This window comes from Pimephales promelas, chromosome 7 (genome assembly GCF_988280905.1).
Source record: "Pimephales promelas chromosome 7, fPimPro1.hap1.1, whole genome shotgun sequence".
Taxonomy (NCBI): domain Eukaryota; kingdom Metazoa; phylum Chordata; class Actinopteri; order Cypriniformes; family Leuciscidae; genus Pimephales; species Pimephales promelas.
In genome coordinates this window covers 36963608-36978853 of record NC_142775.1, presented here as the reverse complement: position 1 = coordinate 36978853, position 15246 = coordinate 36963608, and the positions used below count along the sequence as shown (strand labels likewise).

The following is a 15246-nucleotide window of genomic DNA, read 5'->3' as shown; positions in this document are numbered from 1 at the left end:
GCGAGCCTTGCTCAAACATCACGACCTCAGATGACTAGAAACAGTAACCAAAGATTCCCTCGCAACCAATTTCCACCTGTTCGACCAACCACCAGGCGCTGTAACCAATGTGAACAGTCTAACTCAGAGGGAAGGTGTGAACACTGTTACAAGTGTGGCAGCAGTGAGCACTGGGCAGCGGGTTGTCGAAAACGAACTGTGAACAATGTAACGTCAAGCAAGATTGAGATTACATCACACATTATTGAAAACTTACCAAGAGGTTGCTTATCTGAAGGACCGTGGTCGAACAAACAGGAGAAAACAGCCAGTTTGGTGGGACGCAGATGCTTGGTGCAATGTTCTCTCGGAGGTGTCATAACATCAGTGCTTTGGGACACGGGGTCACAGGTTTCAATTGTGGGCTCGGAGTGGAAGAAAAGACACCTGCCTGACGCAGAGGTGAGACCAGTGAGAGAGCTGCTTGAGGAGGGAGAACTCAACCTGACAGCAGCGAATGGGACAAGCATCCCATATGAAGGCTGGATGGAAGTGGAGTTTTGTCTGTCTGGAAACACTGAGACTGAAGGAAGGGGCACACACCTGATGGCACCAATTCTCATTGCATCCAGTGAATTGGAGAAACCCATAATCGGCTTTAATGTGATTGAGGAACTGGTCCAAGCTAATGCAGCACAGCAGATTCCTTTGAGTTCCCTTGTAAACACACTGAGTTCATCCCTGGAAGTTAGCCCTAGGAAAGCAAAAGCCGTTCTGTCACTCCTGAAGAAACGCAAAAACAGCAGCGGGTGTCATATTGCAAGACTTGGACGAAAATCCATTATTCTTCCAAGCTGCGCGAGAGTGAACGTCAGTTGTGGAAAGCTCAATAAGACGGTTACCCTTGGAACACACGTAATGTTGGAACCCAATTTGGAAGCACCCTGGCCTGCAGGCATAAAGGTAAACAAACAGCTTATTCAGATGCCTCTGAATGAGGATGATAACATTACAGTGATGGTGGAAAATACCACAGGAGAAGAGGTGACACTTACAGCACGGACTGTCCTGGGGTGGCTGCATGCAGTGGATGCCATTCATCAACTGGAAGTGAAGTCTCCGTCTGAATTCCAATCTCAGCTAGCACAAGGTGACAATGACGTACCGCCAGAGACCCAACCTACAGTTCAGGAGAGTGAAGGATGGGACCCGCCAGTGGACCTCAGTCACTTACCTGGAGAACAACAGGAACGTGTGAGACAGCTGTTGAGAGAGAATAGTGGAGCGTTTGCTAAGGATGACTGGGACACTGGATGTATTCCGGACCTCAGAATGGACATTTGTTTGAAAGACAAAATCCCTGTACAAAAGACGTACAATGCAATACCACGACCCCTATATCAAGAGGTGAAGACCCACATACAGAATCTGCTGAGTCAAGGGTGGATTCAAAAGTCAACATCCTCCTATTCCTCGCCAGTTGTGTGTGTGAGAAAGAAGGATGGGAGCTTGCGTCTATGTGTGGACTACAGGCTGCTCAACGAGAAGACACACCCTGACCGACATCCCATCCCACGAATCCAAGAGATACTGGAAAATTTAGGGGGGAACTCCTGGTTCACTGTGCTGGATCAGGGTAAAGCCTATCATCAGGGCTTCATGAGCAAAGACAGTAGGGCATACACGGCATTCATAACACCCTGGGGGCTCTATGAGTGGGTGCGGATACCTTTTGGCCTCACAAATGCACCCGCCACCTTTCAGAGATACATGGAAGAGTGTCTAGGAGAGTTAAGGGATGATATCTGTGTTCCCTATCTTGATGATGTGTTGGTCTTCAGCAAGGATTTTGACCAGCACCTAGAGGACTTGAAGAAAGTGCTACAGCGACAGCAGCAGTGTGGGATCAAGCTAAGGCCAAAGAAGTGTGACCTTTTTAAGCGGGAAGTCTGCTATGTGGGCCGCATCGTCTCTGAACATGGGTACAGCATGAACCCCAAAGAAAAAGAGGCTGTGCAAGCACTAAAGTGGGAAACACCTAGCACTGTCCGTGAGGTGAGGAAGCTCATGGGTTTCCTTGGTTATTACAGATCATACATCGCTGATTTTGCCAGAATAGCCAAGCCTTTATATGAACTATTGACAAAGTCCAACACGTGCAAAAGGAAAGGCCCCGGAAAAAAAGGGAACTCCTCGCAAGCACCTCCATCACAGCCAGTAGAGTGGACAGGGAGACATCAGGAAGCGCTGGAGAAGCTGATTACAGAGTTGTCAAGCCCACCCATTATGGCATATCCAGACTTTGAAAAGCCATTTGTCCTTCATGTCGATGCGTCAGAAGAAGGGCTAGGAGCTGTATTGTATCAACGACAGGGAGGTAAACTCCGCGTAGTTGGTTATGGATCTCGGACTTTGAGCCCGGCCGAAAAGAACTACAAGCTGCATTCTGGGAAGTTGGAGTTCCTGGGACTCAAATGGGCGATCACAGAGCGTTTCCGGGATTACCTGTTTCATGCACCGCATTTCGTTGTCTACAGTGATAACAACCCGTTGACATATGTCATGAAAACGGCAAAGCTTAACGCAGCAGGGCAACGGTGGGTTTCTGAGCTGGCAGACTACCGTTTCACTCTGAAGTACAGACCAGGGACGGCAAATCGAGATGCAGACTTCTTATCACGGAGACCAGTGCCCATTGAAGTCACAGTCAGAGAATGTACTCAGGAGTGTGAGCCGGAAGTTCTGGGATCAATCGGGGAAGTTCTGAAAGCACAACGACGTGGAGAAGTGGACTGGATATCTGCAATCACCTGCAACATAGATGTCTTACCGGAAGAGCTGAAGGGTGGATCAGTGGACAGTCAGCGGCTAACATCTCAGGATATCAGGAGTGCTCAGCTGAGTGATCCAGTCATCAGCCGAGTACTGGATCTGAAACAGAAACAAATTTATCTCAAACACAAAGACAAATTGATGGAACCAGAACCTGTGAGACGACTCTTGCGAGAATGGCATCGCCTGCAGATTAATGAGGAAGGTATCCTGCAAAGGAAGATAATGACCAGAACTCAGTTAGTTGTCCCAGAAAACTTGAAAAGTATGATATACAAGTACCTGCATGAAGACATGGCCCACCTGGGTGCTGAACGTATGGTGGCAGCAGCTCGTGCACGTTTCTTCTGGCCAAGAATGAGAGAGGAGATAGAGCATTATGTCACAAGAGTGTGTCGATGTCTAAGACAAAAGAAACCAAACCGGATTACCAGAACCCCAATCAAGAGCATTGAGACAACAGCTCCATTTGAGATGATCTCGATTGATTACCTGCACCTGGAGAAGAGTAGAGGGGGAGCAGAGTACATTCTGGTGGTCATAGACCATTTTTCGAAGTTTGCTCAGGCATACGCCACCAGAAACAAGTCTGGAAAGACAGCAGCCCGGAAGATCTTTGAAGACTTCATCATGCGTTATGGTTTCCCCGCAAAGATCCATCATGATCAGGGGAGGGAGTTTGAGAACAGCATGTTCCAGAAGCTACAGAGTTATTGTGGGATTAGGCATTCACGTACAACCCCCTACCATCCCCAAGCTAACCCAGCAGAGAGGTTCAATAGGACACTGTTAGGGATGCTGAGGACCTTAGAGGAGACGAAGAAGTCGAATTGGGCAGAACACCTTAACAAAGTTGTCCACGCCTATAATTCCACGGTGCATGAGTCAACAGGATTTTCCCCATTCTTTCTTCTTTTTGGACGAGAGCCAGTTCTTCCAATTGATCTTGTGTTCCCCACAAAGCAAGTAAAGGACACCCAGTCTCATGCCGACTATGCTGAAAAGTGGAAAAGGTCTATGCAAGAAGCATATGATATCGCAAAGAAGAACATGAAGAAGGCTGCTGCAAAGGGGCAGAGAAATTACAATCGGAAGGCATGGAGTTCTGTCTTGGAGCCCGGTGATCATGTGTTGGTGAGGAACCTGTCAGAAAGAGGAGGCCCAGGAAAACTGCGAGCGTTCTGGGAAAAACAAACGTATGTGGTGAAGGAAAGGAGAGGAGGAGATGGACCGGTGTACGTTGTTGGACCGTTGGATACGACAGGAAAGGATAGAGTGTTGCACCGGAACCTTCTATTACCTTGTCCGTATCTGGTGGATGAGCCGAGAACAGCCGATGTTCGTTTGGAAAGAAAAGGATGTCAGAGGAACAGGTCAAAACAGGAAGGACGATCACCACAAAATACTCACCATGGAAACACTGACAGTTTCAGTGACGAGGAGGTTGACTTGTGGATTCCAATGCGGAGAACAAGAACAGAATTAGATCCATGTGCGGCAGAATTTCACCCTGGAAGAGAGGAGAGAAACAGGAAACCTGAAAAGGAACTTGACATCGAAGAAATTGGTGACGAATCCGTAAACCTACCTGACTCAGAGAAATCCGATGAAGAAGTGCTGGGAGATCTTCAAGGGGAGCAGGAGTTGGAGGAAGGATTCATTGGAGAAGCCGAGCATGAAGATAGTGATGAGGCATCAGAACCTATGAGGCATGAAGATTTTGACGTGACATTAGAACTTATGAAGAGAACTTCTGCCAGAACCAGGCGACCTAGGAATCTATACACATATGACACCCTGGGTGAGCCCACACTTAGACCAGTGAGCTAATCTGTATCCTTCATATTAAGTAATACTAGTGAGAGTTGAAATAGTTATGTTCAAGGTAAAATATTTTTGTTAAGTGAGTTATAAACAGTTATGGGTATTGTAAGTCTACAGTCGTAAAAAAAAAAATGCAATAGGCTACAGTAGAGTAATAGGTTGTGCAGTCTAAGGAATATTGGGTAGACTGAGAAAACATTAAGAAATTAATGCATTGCTGAATTGACATTTAAAATGTGTTAAATACATTGTGGAGGTGTATGTGGTTGTGTCCACTTGTCATTACAGGACGTTCTGGGGGGCCCACCAGCGAACCTAAAGACAAGACACCTTTTCAACATGCATCAGATCTAAAAGTTTAGATAATTGCAATTATGTCAAAGTAGTTTGGAAGTAAAATATGTTGTTAAGCTGTGAGAAAGCATGTGCATTACACTGTTATTGGAACTTACATTTTCAATATTTGCCCGGAGATAGTAAATTAAAAATGTTTTGTAACATTTTATTTTTTTTAGTGGGGGAGGGTGTAATGACCTCAAATAATTGTTAAATTTGTTTTTTTTGTTTATTGTACATAATCTGTACTAATATAATGTTAACAGTATAAATGTAGAAAGCCTCAGAAAATATGTATACTGTTGGGGGCGCTGTGGGTTGAGAAGACCGGTTCGAAAAAGAGAGTGAAGAAGTGTAAAAAAAAAAGCGCAGTTCACGCATGTTGTTGTTCATGTAAAAATTGAGCTCAAAAATCTGTCACAGAAACAAAAGAGAAAACAACCGGAGCAAATAAATCTACAGAAAAGAACTGATTGTCGTCGTTATTGTCCAAGGGGGCAACATCTGGAACTCTGGAAAAGCAGTCTCTGGAACAGCAGACTTTAGAACTCTGGAACTCTGGAACAGCAGACGCTGGAACTCTGGAACAGCAGACGCTGTAACTCTGGAACTCTGGAACAGCAGACGCTGGAACTCTGGAACTCTGGAACAGCAGACGCTGAAACTCTGGAACTCTGGAACAGCAGACTCAGGAACAGCAGACTCTGGAACTCTTGAACTCTGGAACAGCAGACGCTGGAACTCTGGAACAGCAGATGCTGGAACTCTGGAATTCTGGAACAGCAGACGCTGGAACTCTGGAACTCTGGAACAGCAGATGCTGGAACTCTGGAACAACAGACGCTGAAAATCTGGAACTCTGGAACAGCAGACGCTGAAAATCTGGAACTCTGGAACAGCAGACGCTGGAACTCTGGAATAGCAGACTCTGGAACTCTGGAACAGCAGACTCTGGAACTCTGGAACTCTGGAACAGCAGACGCTGGAACTCTGGAACAGCAGACGCTGGAACTCTGGAACAGCAGACACTGAAAATCTGGAACTCTGGAACAGCAGACGCTGGAACTCTGGAACAGCAGACTCTGGAACTCTGGAACAGCAGACTCTGGAACTCTGGAACAGCAGACTCTGGAACTCTGGAACAGGAGACGCTGGAACTCTGGAACAGCAGATGCTGGAACTCTGGAACAACAGACGCTGAAAATCTGGAACTCTGGAACAGCAGACGCTGAAAATCTGGAACTCTGGAACAGCAGACTCTGGAACTCTGGAACAGCAGACTCTGGAACTCTGGAACAGGAGATGCTGGAACTCTGGAAAAGCAGACTCTGGAACTCTTGAACTCTGGAACAGCAGACGCTGGATCTCTAGAACAGCAGACGCTAGAACTCTGGAATTCTGGAACAGCAGACGCTGGAACTCTGGAACAGCAGATGCTGGAACTCTGGAACAGCAGACGCTGAAAATCTGGAACTCTGGAACAGCAGACGCTGAAAATCTGGAACTCTGGAACAGCAGACCCTGGAACTCTGGAATAGCCGTCTCTTGAACTCTGGAACAGCAGACTCTGGAACTCTGGAACAGCAGACGCTGAAAATCTGGAACTTTGGAACAGCAGACTCTGGAACTCTGGAACAGCAGACTCTGGAACTCTGGAACAGGAGACGCTGGAACTCTGGAACAGCAGACGCTGGAACTCTGGAACAACAGACGCTGAAAATCTGGAACTCTGGAACAGCAGACGCTGAAAATCTGGAACTCTGGAACAGCAGACGCTGAAAATCTGGAACTCTGGAACAGCAGACGCTGGAACTCTGGAACAGCAGACGCTGGAACTCTGGAACAGCAGACTCAGGAACAGCAGACTCTGGAACTATTGAACTCTGGAACAGCAGACGCTGGAACTCTGGAACACCAGATGCTGGAACTCTGGAATTCTGGAACAGCAGACTCCAGAACTCTGGAACAGCAGACGCTGGAACTCTGGAACAGCACACTCTGGAACATCAGACGCTGGAACTCTGGAACAGCAGACGCTGGAACTCTGGATCAGCAGACTCTGGAACTCTGGAACAGCAGACACTGTAACTCTGGAACAGCAAACGCTGGAACTCTGGAACAGCAGACGCTGGAGCTCTGGAACAGTAGACTCTGGGAATCTGGAAAAGCAGACTCTGGAACACTGGAACAGCAGACTCTAGAACTCTGGAACTCTCGAACATCAGACGCTGGAACTCTGCATCAGCAGACTCTGGAACTCTGGAACTAACAGCAGACGCTGGAACCCTGGAACAGCAGACGCTGGAACTTTGGAACAGCAGACGCTGAAACTATGGAACAGCAAACGCTGGAACTCTGGAACAGCAGATGCTGGAGCTCTGGAACTCTGGAACAGCAGACTTTGGGACTCTGGAAAAGCAGACTCTGGAACACTGGAACAGCAGACTCTAGAACTCTGGAACAGCAGACGCTGGAACTCTGGAACAGCAGACGCTGGAACTCTGGAACACTGGAACAGCAGATGCTGGAACTCTGGAACAGCAGACGCTGGAACTCTGGAACAGCAGACGCTGGAACTCTGGAACAGCAGACGCTGGAACTCTGGAACAGCAGACGCTGGAACTCTGGAACAGCAGACGCTGGAACTCTGGAACAGCAGACGCTGGAACTCTGGAACAGCAGACACTGGAACTCTGGAACAGCAGACGCTGGAACTCTGGAACAGCAGACGCTGGAACTCTGGAACAGCAGACGCTGGAACTCTGGAACAGCAGACAATGGAACTCTGGAACAACAGACGCTGGAACTCTGGAACAGCAGATGCTGGAACTCTGGAACAGCAGACTCTGGAACTCTTGAACTCTGGAACAGCAGACTCTGGAACAGCAGACGCTGGCTCCGACTCTGGAACTCTGGAACAGCAGACTCTGGAAGTCAGAATTGCAAGATATAAAGTAAGAATTGTGAGATTTAAACTATTCTGAGGGAGAAAAAATGTTGGTCTTTCTTTCCCCTTAGAAAGAAGTTCCTATGCTGGAACTCTGGAACAGCAGACTCTGGAACTCTTGAACTCTGGAACAGCAGACTCTGGAACTCTGGAACGCTGGAACTCTGGAACAGCAGACGCTGGCTCCGACTCTGGAACTCTGGAACAGCAGACTCTGGAAGTCAGAATTGCGAGATATAAAGTAAGAATTGTGAGATTTAAACTATTCTGAGGGAGAAAAAATGTTGGTCTTTCTTTCCCCTTAGAATTGGCCTGATAACTCGCAATTGCGAGTTTATATCTCACAATTCTGAGAAAAGATGTCAGAATTTCGAAATATAAACTTGCAATTATGTGTTATAAAGGCTGAATTGCGAGATGTAAACTCGCAATTGTGAGCAAAAAAGAGTCAGAATTGTGAGATAAAAAAGTCGCACTTCTGTCTTTTTTCTGAGAATTGCGACTTATTATGACACAATTCTGACTTTATATCTCGCAATTCTGACTTTATAACATGCAATTGCGACTTTATTTCTCACAATTCTGACTTCATATATGAATACATGAAACATATACAATACAATTGTGAGATAAAAAGTCGCAATTATTTTATTTTTTATTCAGTGGCGGAAACGCTTCCATAACAGAGACACATATGCATGTTCTTCAAGCATTACAGAAAATATACCTTTAAATAGGTAAGTTACCTCAGTGCAGACAAAAACAGTGTGTCCACTGTTACTTCCAGTAATGCGTGCAAATAAAAAAATAAAAAAATAAATAAAAACGTTCATTTGATATTACCATTAACGTTACTCAGTTTAACTTCACTTACGAATACTAAGTTTGTCATCTTGTTAAAATATGGCTCATTAAATAAGCAGTGAAATAAGGCAGTTGTGATTGAGTAAAAAAAGAAGAAACGTTTACAGTGTTTGCATTTCATTCTGAATTTAAATAATAGTATAATACTGTTGTGAAGTCACAATACTGACAAAAATCGTCTCTCCATAATCTGCGGGTTACCTATAACGGTAAATGTGCGCCATTTCAACGAAACAGTAAAAAAGAAAATCAGAATTCCTAATACTTTTTGGACTATTTAAATCCAGGAACCGTTGTGGTAAGTTAACATTCCCTGAAAAAACCATAGGGAAAAAACAGGTCGAACCACAGTCTGTAAGCTCCGAATAATATCAAAATAATTTGGTACACATTAAGATGATAAGCAAAATAAGCGACAGACAGTAAAAAAAAACATTCACACACAAGTTTATCGTTATTTACCTTATTGTTGTTCCAAAAACAAAATTAAGCTCCAGATAAACGACCGTCTTTCCAGTTTCCACAGCTGCAAAATTGGCGCCGAAATAGGCAGACTCTATCGCGCATGCTCCCACAAGGCTGCTTCTTCTTCTTTATTTTTTTCTGCACATTAGGCACGTCAGAGCCCGTCTAACTACGTGTATGTATACTATGTATATAAAGCATATAAAAGTATTCATATATAGTAATAAAGGAATTGTTTTGTGATGTGTTTTCCTTTTTTTGGGTGAGTTCATTCGGACTCTAAAAACTGAGTAATCTACTTTGTTTTAATCTTCGACGTTTGTCCCTCGCGGCCCGCCGTACTCACTGATGTTACCGTGGTGACGTGAAGACGCTCTGCTCTGTGCTAAATCCTCTTACAGAGCGAGTGAGAAGATTTTAGTTCTTATCAGAGGAAAAACATATTCACTTTGGTTTAATTCGCTTATAAAACGCTGTCTGATCATGGCGTCAGTGTTAGACGCACTCTGGGAGGACAGAGACGTGAGATTTGACATCACTCCGCAGTAAGTCCTCGCGCTAATCTAACGTTACTAATGTTAGCTGAGAAGCTAATGGCATGACTTCTTAAATCAGATAACTGTTACATGAACTAGCAGGACACTTTCTGTGTCGATGGATGTACATTAACTGTGCAAGTGTTTCCATATGATGCGCTTGAAACATTCATGTTTGTTTACATTAATCATTCATGCATTTGAGTCAGTCAATTTAAAAGTGATAGAGTGTCTTTGAACATTCAGGTTAAAATATCACCAGGGTTGTTATTGTAAATGTCTACAAAAACTATTAAACACATTTGTGTTCATTTAAATCAAGTTGAAAAAATAATAATTAGATGAAGAATTAACTAAATGAAAATTACGAAAAAAACGAAATGACAAAAGCAGACAAACAAACAAAATGATAAAAAAAATAAACTAAAAACTAAAATAAAAAATTAGATAAATAAGGGCTAATTCAAAATATCAATAACAATTATTACAGTATAAATACTAAAATAATAATATGTATGATTATAACATAATAATAAATATAAAAAAATACATATAAAAATATGATGCATATAAAGGCATGTAATCATGCCTTCAGGATTGTTACACTTTTTTACATTTTAATTTGATACTGTTTTACTGTACTTCTTGTAAAATAACCCGTTTAGACCTGGTTTCACAGACAGAGTTTAAATTAAGCCAGGATTAAGTCATTAGTTTAATTAGGACATTTAAGTAGCTTTAAACGTCCCTTTTGATGTGAATCCTAAGACAAAACAAAGGCAGTGGCAGATTTTAAGATATTGCTTTCAGTTAAAACAGCTCAAACATGCATGTTAGTCTGGCACTAAACTTAGGTTAGTGTTTTATTTTCCTTTCAGACAACAGCAAGTGATTTGATGTTTGTTTTAAGGCAGATGAAAACCAGACCGGGAGAAGCGCTCATCGACTGCCTGGATTCCATCGAGGACACAAAGGGAAATAATGGCGATAGAGGTGATTAAATGTGGCCATGTCATCCTAATTAGATTATTGTCATGTAAAATATCATTAATTGTCTTGTTTATATTGTTTTGGTTATTGTAATGTCACGTCTTGTTTTGTCTTCATATAGGAAGGCTCCTGGTGACCAATTTGAGGATAATATGGCATTCATTGGCACTGCCAAGAGTCAATTTGTGTGAGTATTTGAGGAATATGAAATTAAAATCTCTGTTGCAGCTCCTCTAGAGAGCCTTTGTCGCCCTCTATTGAACAGAATATAATTAGCGTTAATTACTACAATGAAAAGATCTAAAACTCCATATTTTATTGAACGGGACAGATGTAGCCCTCTCAAAAACCTTCTTTTGAGGTTTTCATAATTTTGAGGTTTACTTGTTTTTAAGTAAAAATGTATTTGTGATTTAATCAGTCTTTTGTGTTTATTAACAGCCGTGGGATACAACTGTATTATTAATATCACCACAAGGACCGCAAATTCAGTGAGTCATCTTCCTTCATATCAGAATCACTTTTTAATAGCCCATACAGATGATGTCAAATTCCCCCTTTTTTTCCAGAAACTGAGAGGTCAGACCGAAGCGCTTTACATATTAACCAAATCTAATAACACTAGATTTGAGTTCATATTCACGAACGTGGTTCCAGGAAGTCCGAGACTGTTTACATCTGTCATTGCTGTACACAGGTACTTGTGTTATACATATTGACAAGATGAGTGACAGGTGTTTTTTTGAGTTGGCATATTGGCTTTGTTTTTGATTATTAACGGACTAATCTTTAAATCTACAGTATAGTGAGATCTGGAGTTTAATCTAGAAAGGACTCAAGGAAATTTATTCTGTGAATTGCATAATATTAAATACCACATTTGTAATGTAAACAGTTCAAAAGTATTTTGAACTGGAGTTAGAACAAAATATGTTTTAGTCTTTTTAAAAATGATATATTGTAAGATTAAAGAGCGACAAGCTATATTTTTTTAGCACAGCACACAAAAGATACCACAAACGATAAATGATTGGTTGGATTTACTATAAATGTACTAAATTAGTAACTTTTCAAGTAAAAATATGGGCAGCTTTTTAAAATATTAGAAGAAATATTATTATTGGAAAGTGTCAAAAAAAACAAGGAAATGCAATTTTGCACAAGATAAAGCATTGAACGAATAGCTAAAAAAAAAACAATGGAACAAAAATGATCATGTTGAAAGTATTGGAATGTCAATAGAATACATTTATTAATTTACTTTTATTTGTTTAGTTGATCCAAATAAGATTACTAGGACATGTAAAGTTTTAGATACAATAATATATCTTTTTTCTTTTTTCTTGCAGAGCTTATGAGACTTCCAAAATGTATCGGGATCTGAAGCTAAGAGGAGCTCTTATTCAGAATAAGCAGCTGAGGCTTCTGCCACAAGAGCAGGTTTATGACAAAATTAATGGAGTCTGGAACCTGTCTAGTGATCAGGTATTTTTAGTGGATTTACACTATTATTATTTATTTTTTTATTAGGAATTTAAAACTTGTTTATGTAACCTTAACCTTTATACTTTCCTCGGGTCATTTTGACCCGAAATTCATTTTCTTTTAATTCTTAAAAGTTGAGTGTTCATTGGAGAGGTCAATTTTGTCTCACTTGAAATTGGAATACCTACAAAAAATTACTGGATTCAAGGTGATTTTGTGGATGTGATAAAAAAATAGTAATAAATCCTTTCCTCGTGGGTCAATTTGACCCCCAAAGAAATGAATGGAAAATGCGGAAAATATTTTTTTAATTTAAAATCTGGCTCAATCCAGAACACTCACACGCACGCACAGATGAAGGGGTGAGACCATAAAACATCCCCAATGCAGAACACCCGCATGCATACACACACATGTACACACAAACACACACCAAGAAATTGCCTTGAAAATAAATGGGGCAAGGTGTTTTTTGTTTTTTTCAATTTTCAAAAAAAGATCAAATACTCATTTGCTCCATGTAGACTAGACTAGAGCTTTACGGCCATCTAGTGGCAATAGTCATGAAATGCCATGTTATATATATTTTCTTTCCTAAATAGCTCAGCAGATACATCCAATGCAGGATTGTTTAACTAAATGTTTTATTTTATTTGCAGTTATTTTATTTGTATTTAAGAATGTGCTTATTTGTTTTGTTAAAATAAAGTAATTTGGAGGTAAATAAAAGAATAAATAACAAAAAAAAAAACATCTCCCAGGAAAAAGTTCAATTTTGACCCGCGAGGGAAGGATGTGTAATGCACACGAGAGGAGAGCAACTAAGCATCGCCTTGTGTTTCAGGGTAATCTTGGAACGTTTTTCATTACTAACGTGAGGATAGTGTGGCATGCCAACATGAACGAGAGCTTCAATGTCAGCATTCCCTATCTACAAATTGTGAGTGTTTCTTCTGCCTTAAAAAGTCAAAGAATGAGCCCTCAGTAATGAGTTGTATCAATAAAAACCATGCTTTCTTTTCTTATCCCTTTGTTTGAAGCGCTCCATAAGGATTAGAGACTCTAAATTTGGACTAGCTCTTGTGATTGAGAGCTCTCAACAGGTAAGTGTGGGCCAGGATCCAGATCGCCAGAAAAATCATGTGACACTGAAGACTGGAGTAATGATGCTGAAAATTCAGCTTTGATCACAGGAATAAATTTCTTTTTAAATAAAACTAAAAAAAAAAAAAGTTAAAATTGTAAAAATATTTCACAATATTACTGTTTTTACTTTAATAAATAAAATGCAGCCTTGGTGAGCACAAGAAACTTCTTTCCAAAAACACTTTAAAAAAACCTTACCGACCCCAAACTTTGGAACTGTTTTCCATGTGTATTTAATTCCCTGGTGTGAATTGAAGTCAAAATTGAATTTTTTTTTTTCATCCCTCAGACAGGAGGATATGTGCTGGGTTTCAAGATCGATCCAATGGACAAGTTACAAGATGCAGTGAAGGAAATCAACTCCTTACACAAAGTCTACTCTGCAAACCCCATTTTTGGAGTGGAATATGAGATGGAAGAGAAGGTAATAACGAATATGTGTGATAATATTGAAAACAGTTGTTTTGGAACTGTATTGGTATTCCATTCTGAGTTGTATTTAAAACACCATTAGCCGAGGTGCATCTCTGTTACCGATGCCTCCACTTTTCTGTAAATCAAAGGCAAATACTGTTGCCATCCATAATATATGAATAAATGATCTTTCTTCTCAGCCTCAGCCTCTGGAGGAGCTGACCGTAGAGCAGCCGCCTGATGACGTGGAGATTGAGCCAGATGAGCACACTGATGCTTTTACCGTGAGTTTTACCTCATATGCTACTCTCAGAGATAATGACTCTCCGCTTTCAACACATGGCGGTGTGTGTGTGTGTCTCACATGCTGAAAATAGCTGACGGCTTAAGCCGCGACTCACAATGTCCCACCAACACAGACTTTTGTTGCCAGGTATCAACAATGTTTACGCAGAGGTCTGATGATTCTGACATGGTAAATGGTAAATGGACTCCATTTATATAGCGCTTTCATAGACCCAATGGTCACCAAAGCGCTTTACATTTGCCTCACATTCACCCATTCATACACTGATGGCGAAATAGAATAAAAAATCTATGAATTGGAAAAAAAAATAACAAATATATGACATTGGAAAAGACATTGGAAGTTCTTTATCTAATATTTACCTTATATTTTAATTACATAGATAATCACTGATTTTTTGTCTCTTTTTCATCTCAAGGCTTATTTTGCAGATGGAAATAAGGTAAATCTATTGTCTATCTGTCCATCTATCTATCCATCTGTATGTCTATAGATCCTTTTAAATGACATTTTTGTCCTCTCCTTAAGCAACATGATCGTGAGCCGGTGTTTTCTGAAGAGCTGGGTCTGGCTATAGAGAAACTGAAGGATGGATTCACACTACAGGGACTCTGGGAAGTCATGGGTTAAAATACTCGAGCACTCTGTACAGTTGTATGTATTGCATAGTTTGTTACATTGTTTACATCAAATATCAAGAATTTTGTAATTAGCTAAATTTGCATTTATTTCCAGAATATTTATTTGCTATTTGACAATTACATATGTTTACAAATCATATTTTAACCATGTGTAAGTTGAGAAAAAAAATATCAAAGTACGCATATAAATAAATACAATTATATAGTGTATGTATATTTGTATATTAGAAACTGTAAGCTTGTTTTGTGTGAGAACTTTACAAGCTAATTTTGCTATTGTGTTGTAATAAAAGTATGAGAGAATGTGAAATAGGACATTTTTTGTGTGTGTTTAATCCGTTTTTCAATACCCGTTTAAGCGGTTTTGATAGCCGTGGCCTGATCAAACATCACATTCTGTTTTTAGCTTGGGTTTAACAAAAAGAGCTCAACTACATCACCAATGACCAGAGGCGCTAATAATTGCGTTCTGGCTTCACG

The 15246-nt window shown here is 41.1% G+C and overlaps 1 protein-coding gene across 1 annotated transcript; it reads left to right on the top strand.

Moving 5' to 3' along the window:
- The first annotated feature begins 9582 nt into the window (after positions 1–9582).
- bbs5 (Bardet-Biedl syndrome 5) lies at positions 9583–15081 on the top strand. The gene is made up of 12 exons (XM_039683163.2): positions 9583–9792; positions 10694–10776; positions 10895–10960; positions 11215–11264; positions 11343–11470; positions 12123–12258; positions 13103–13198; positions 13299–13361; positions 13694–13828; positions 14019–14102; positions 14544–14567; positions 14654–15081. Exons 1-12 carry the CDS (start codon positions 9731–9733, stop codon positions 14753–14755), a joined length of 1029 nt encoding a protein of 342 aa, XP_039539097.1. The 5' UTR covers positions 9583–9730; the 3' UTR covers positions 14756–15081.
- Positions 15082–15246: the final 165 nt, after the last annotated feature.

What these genes read in the sequence shown, in the direction of transcription:
- bbs5 (XM_039683163.2), top strand. Translation starts at nt 9,731, where the DNA reads ATGGCGTCAGTGTTAGACGCACTCTGGGAGGACAGAGACGTGAGATTT. An exon ending in TCTGTCATTGCTGTACACAG is followed by an intron (nt 11,471 to 12,122) that starts GTACTTGTGTTA and finishes TTTTTCTTGCAG; the next exon opens with AGCTTATGAGACTTCCAAAA. An exon ending in GGAACCTGTCTAGTGATCAG is followed by an intron (nt 12,259 to 13,102) that starts GTATTTTTAGTG and finishes CTTGTGTTTCAG; the next exon opens with GGTAATCTTGGAACGTTTTT.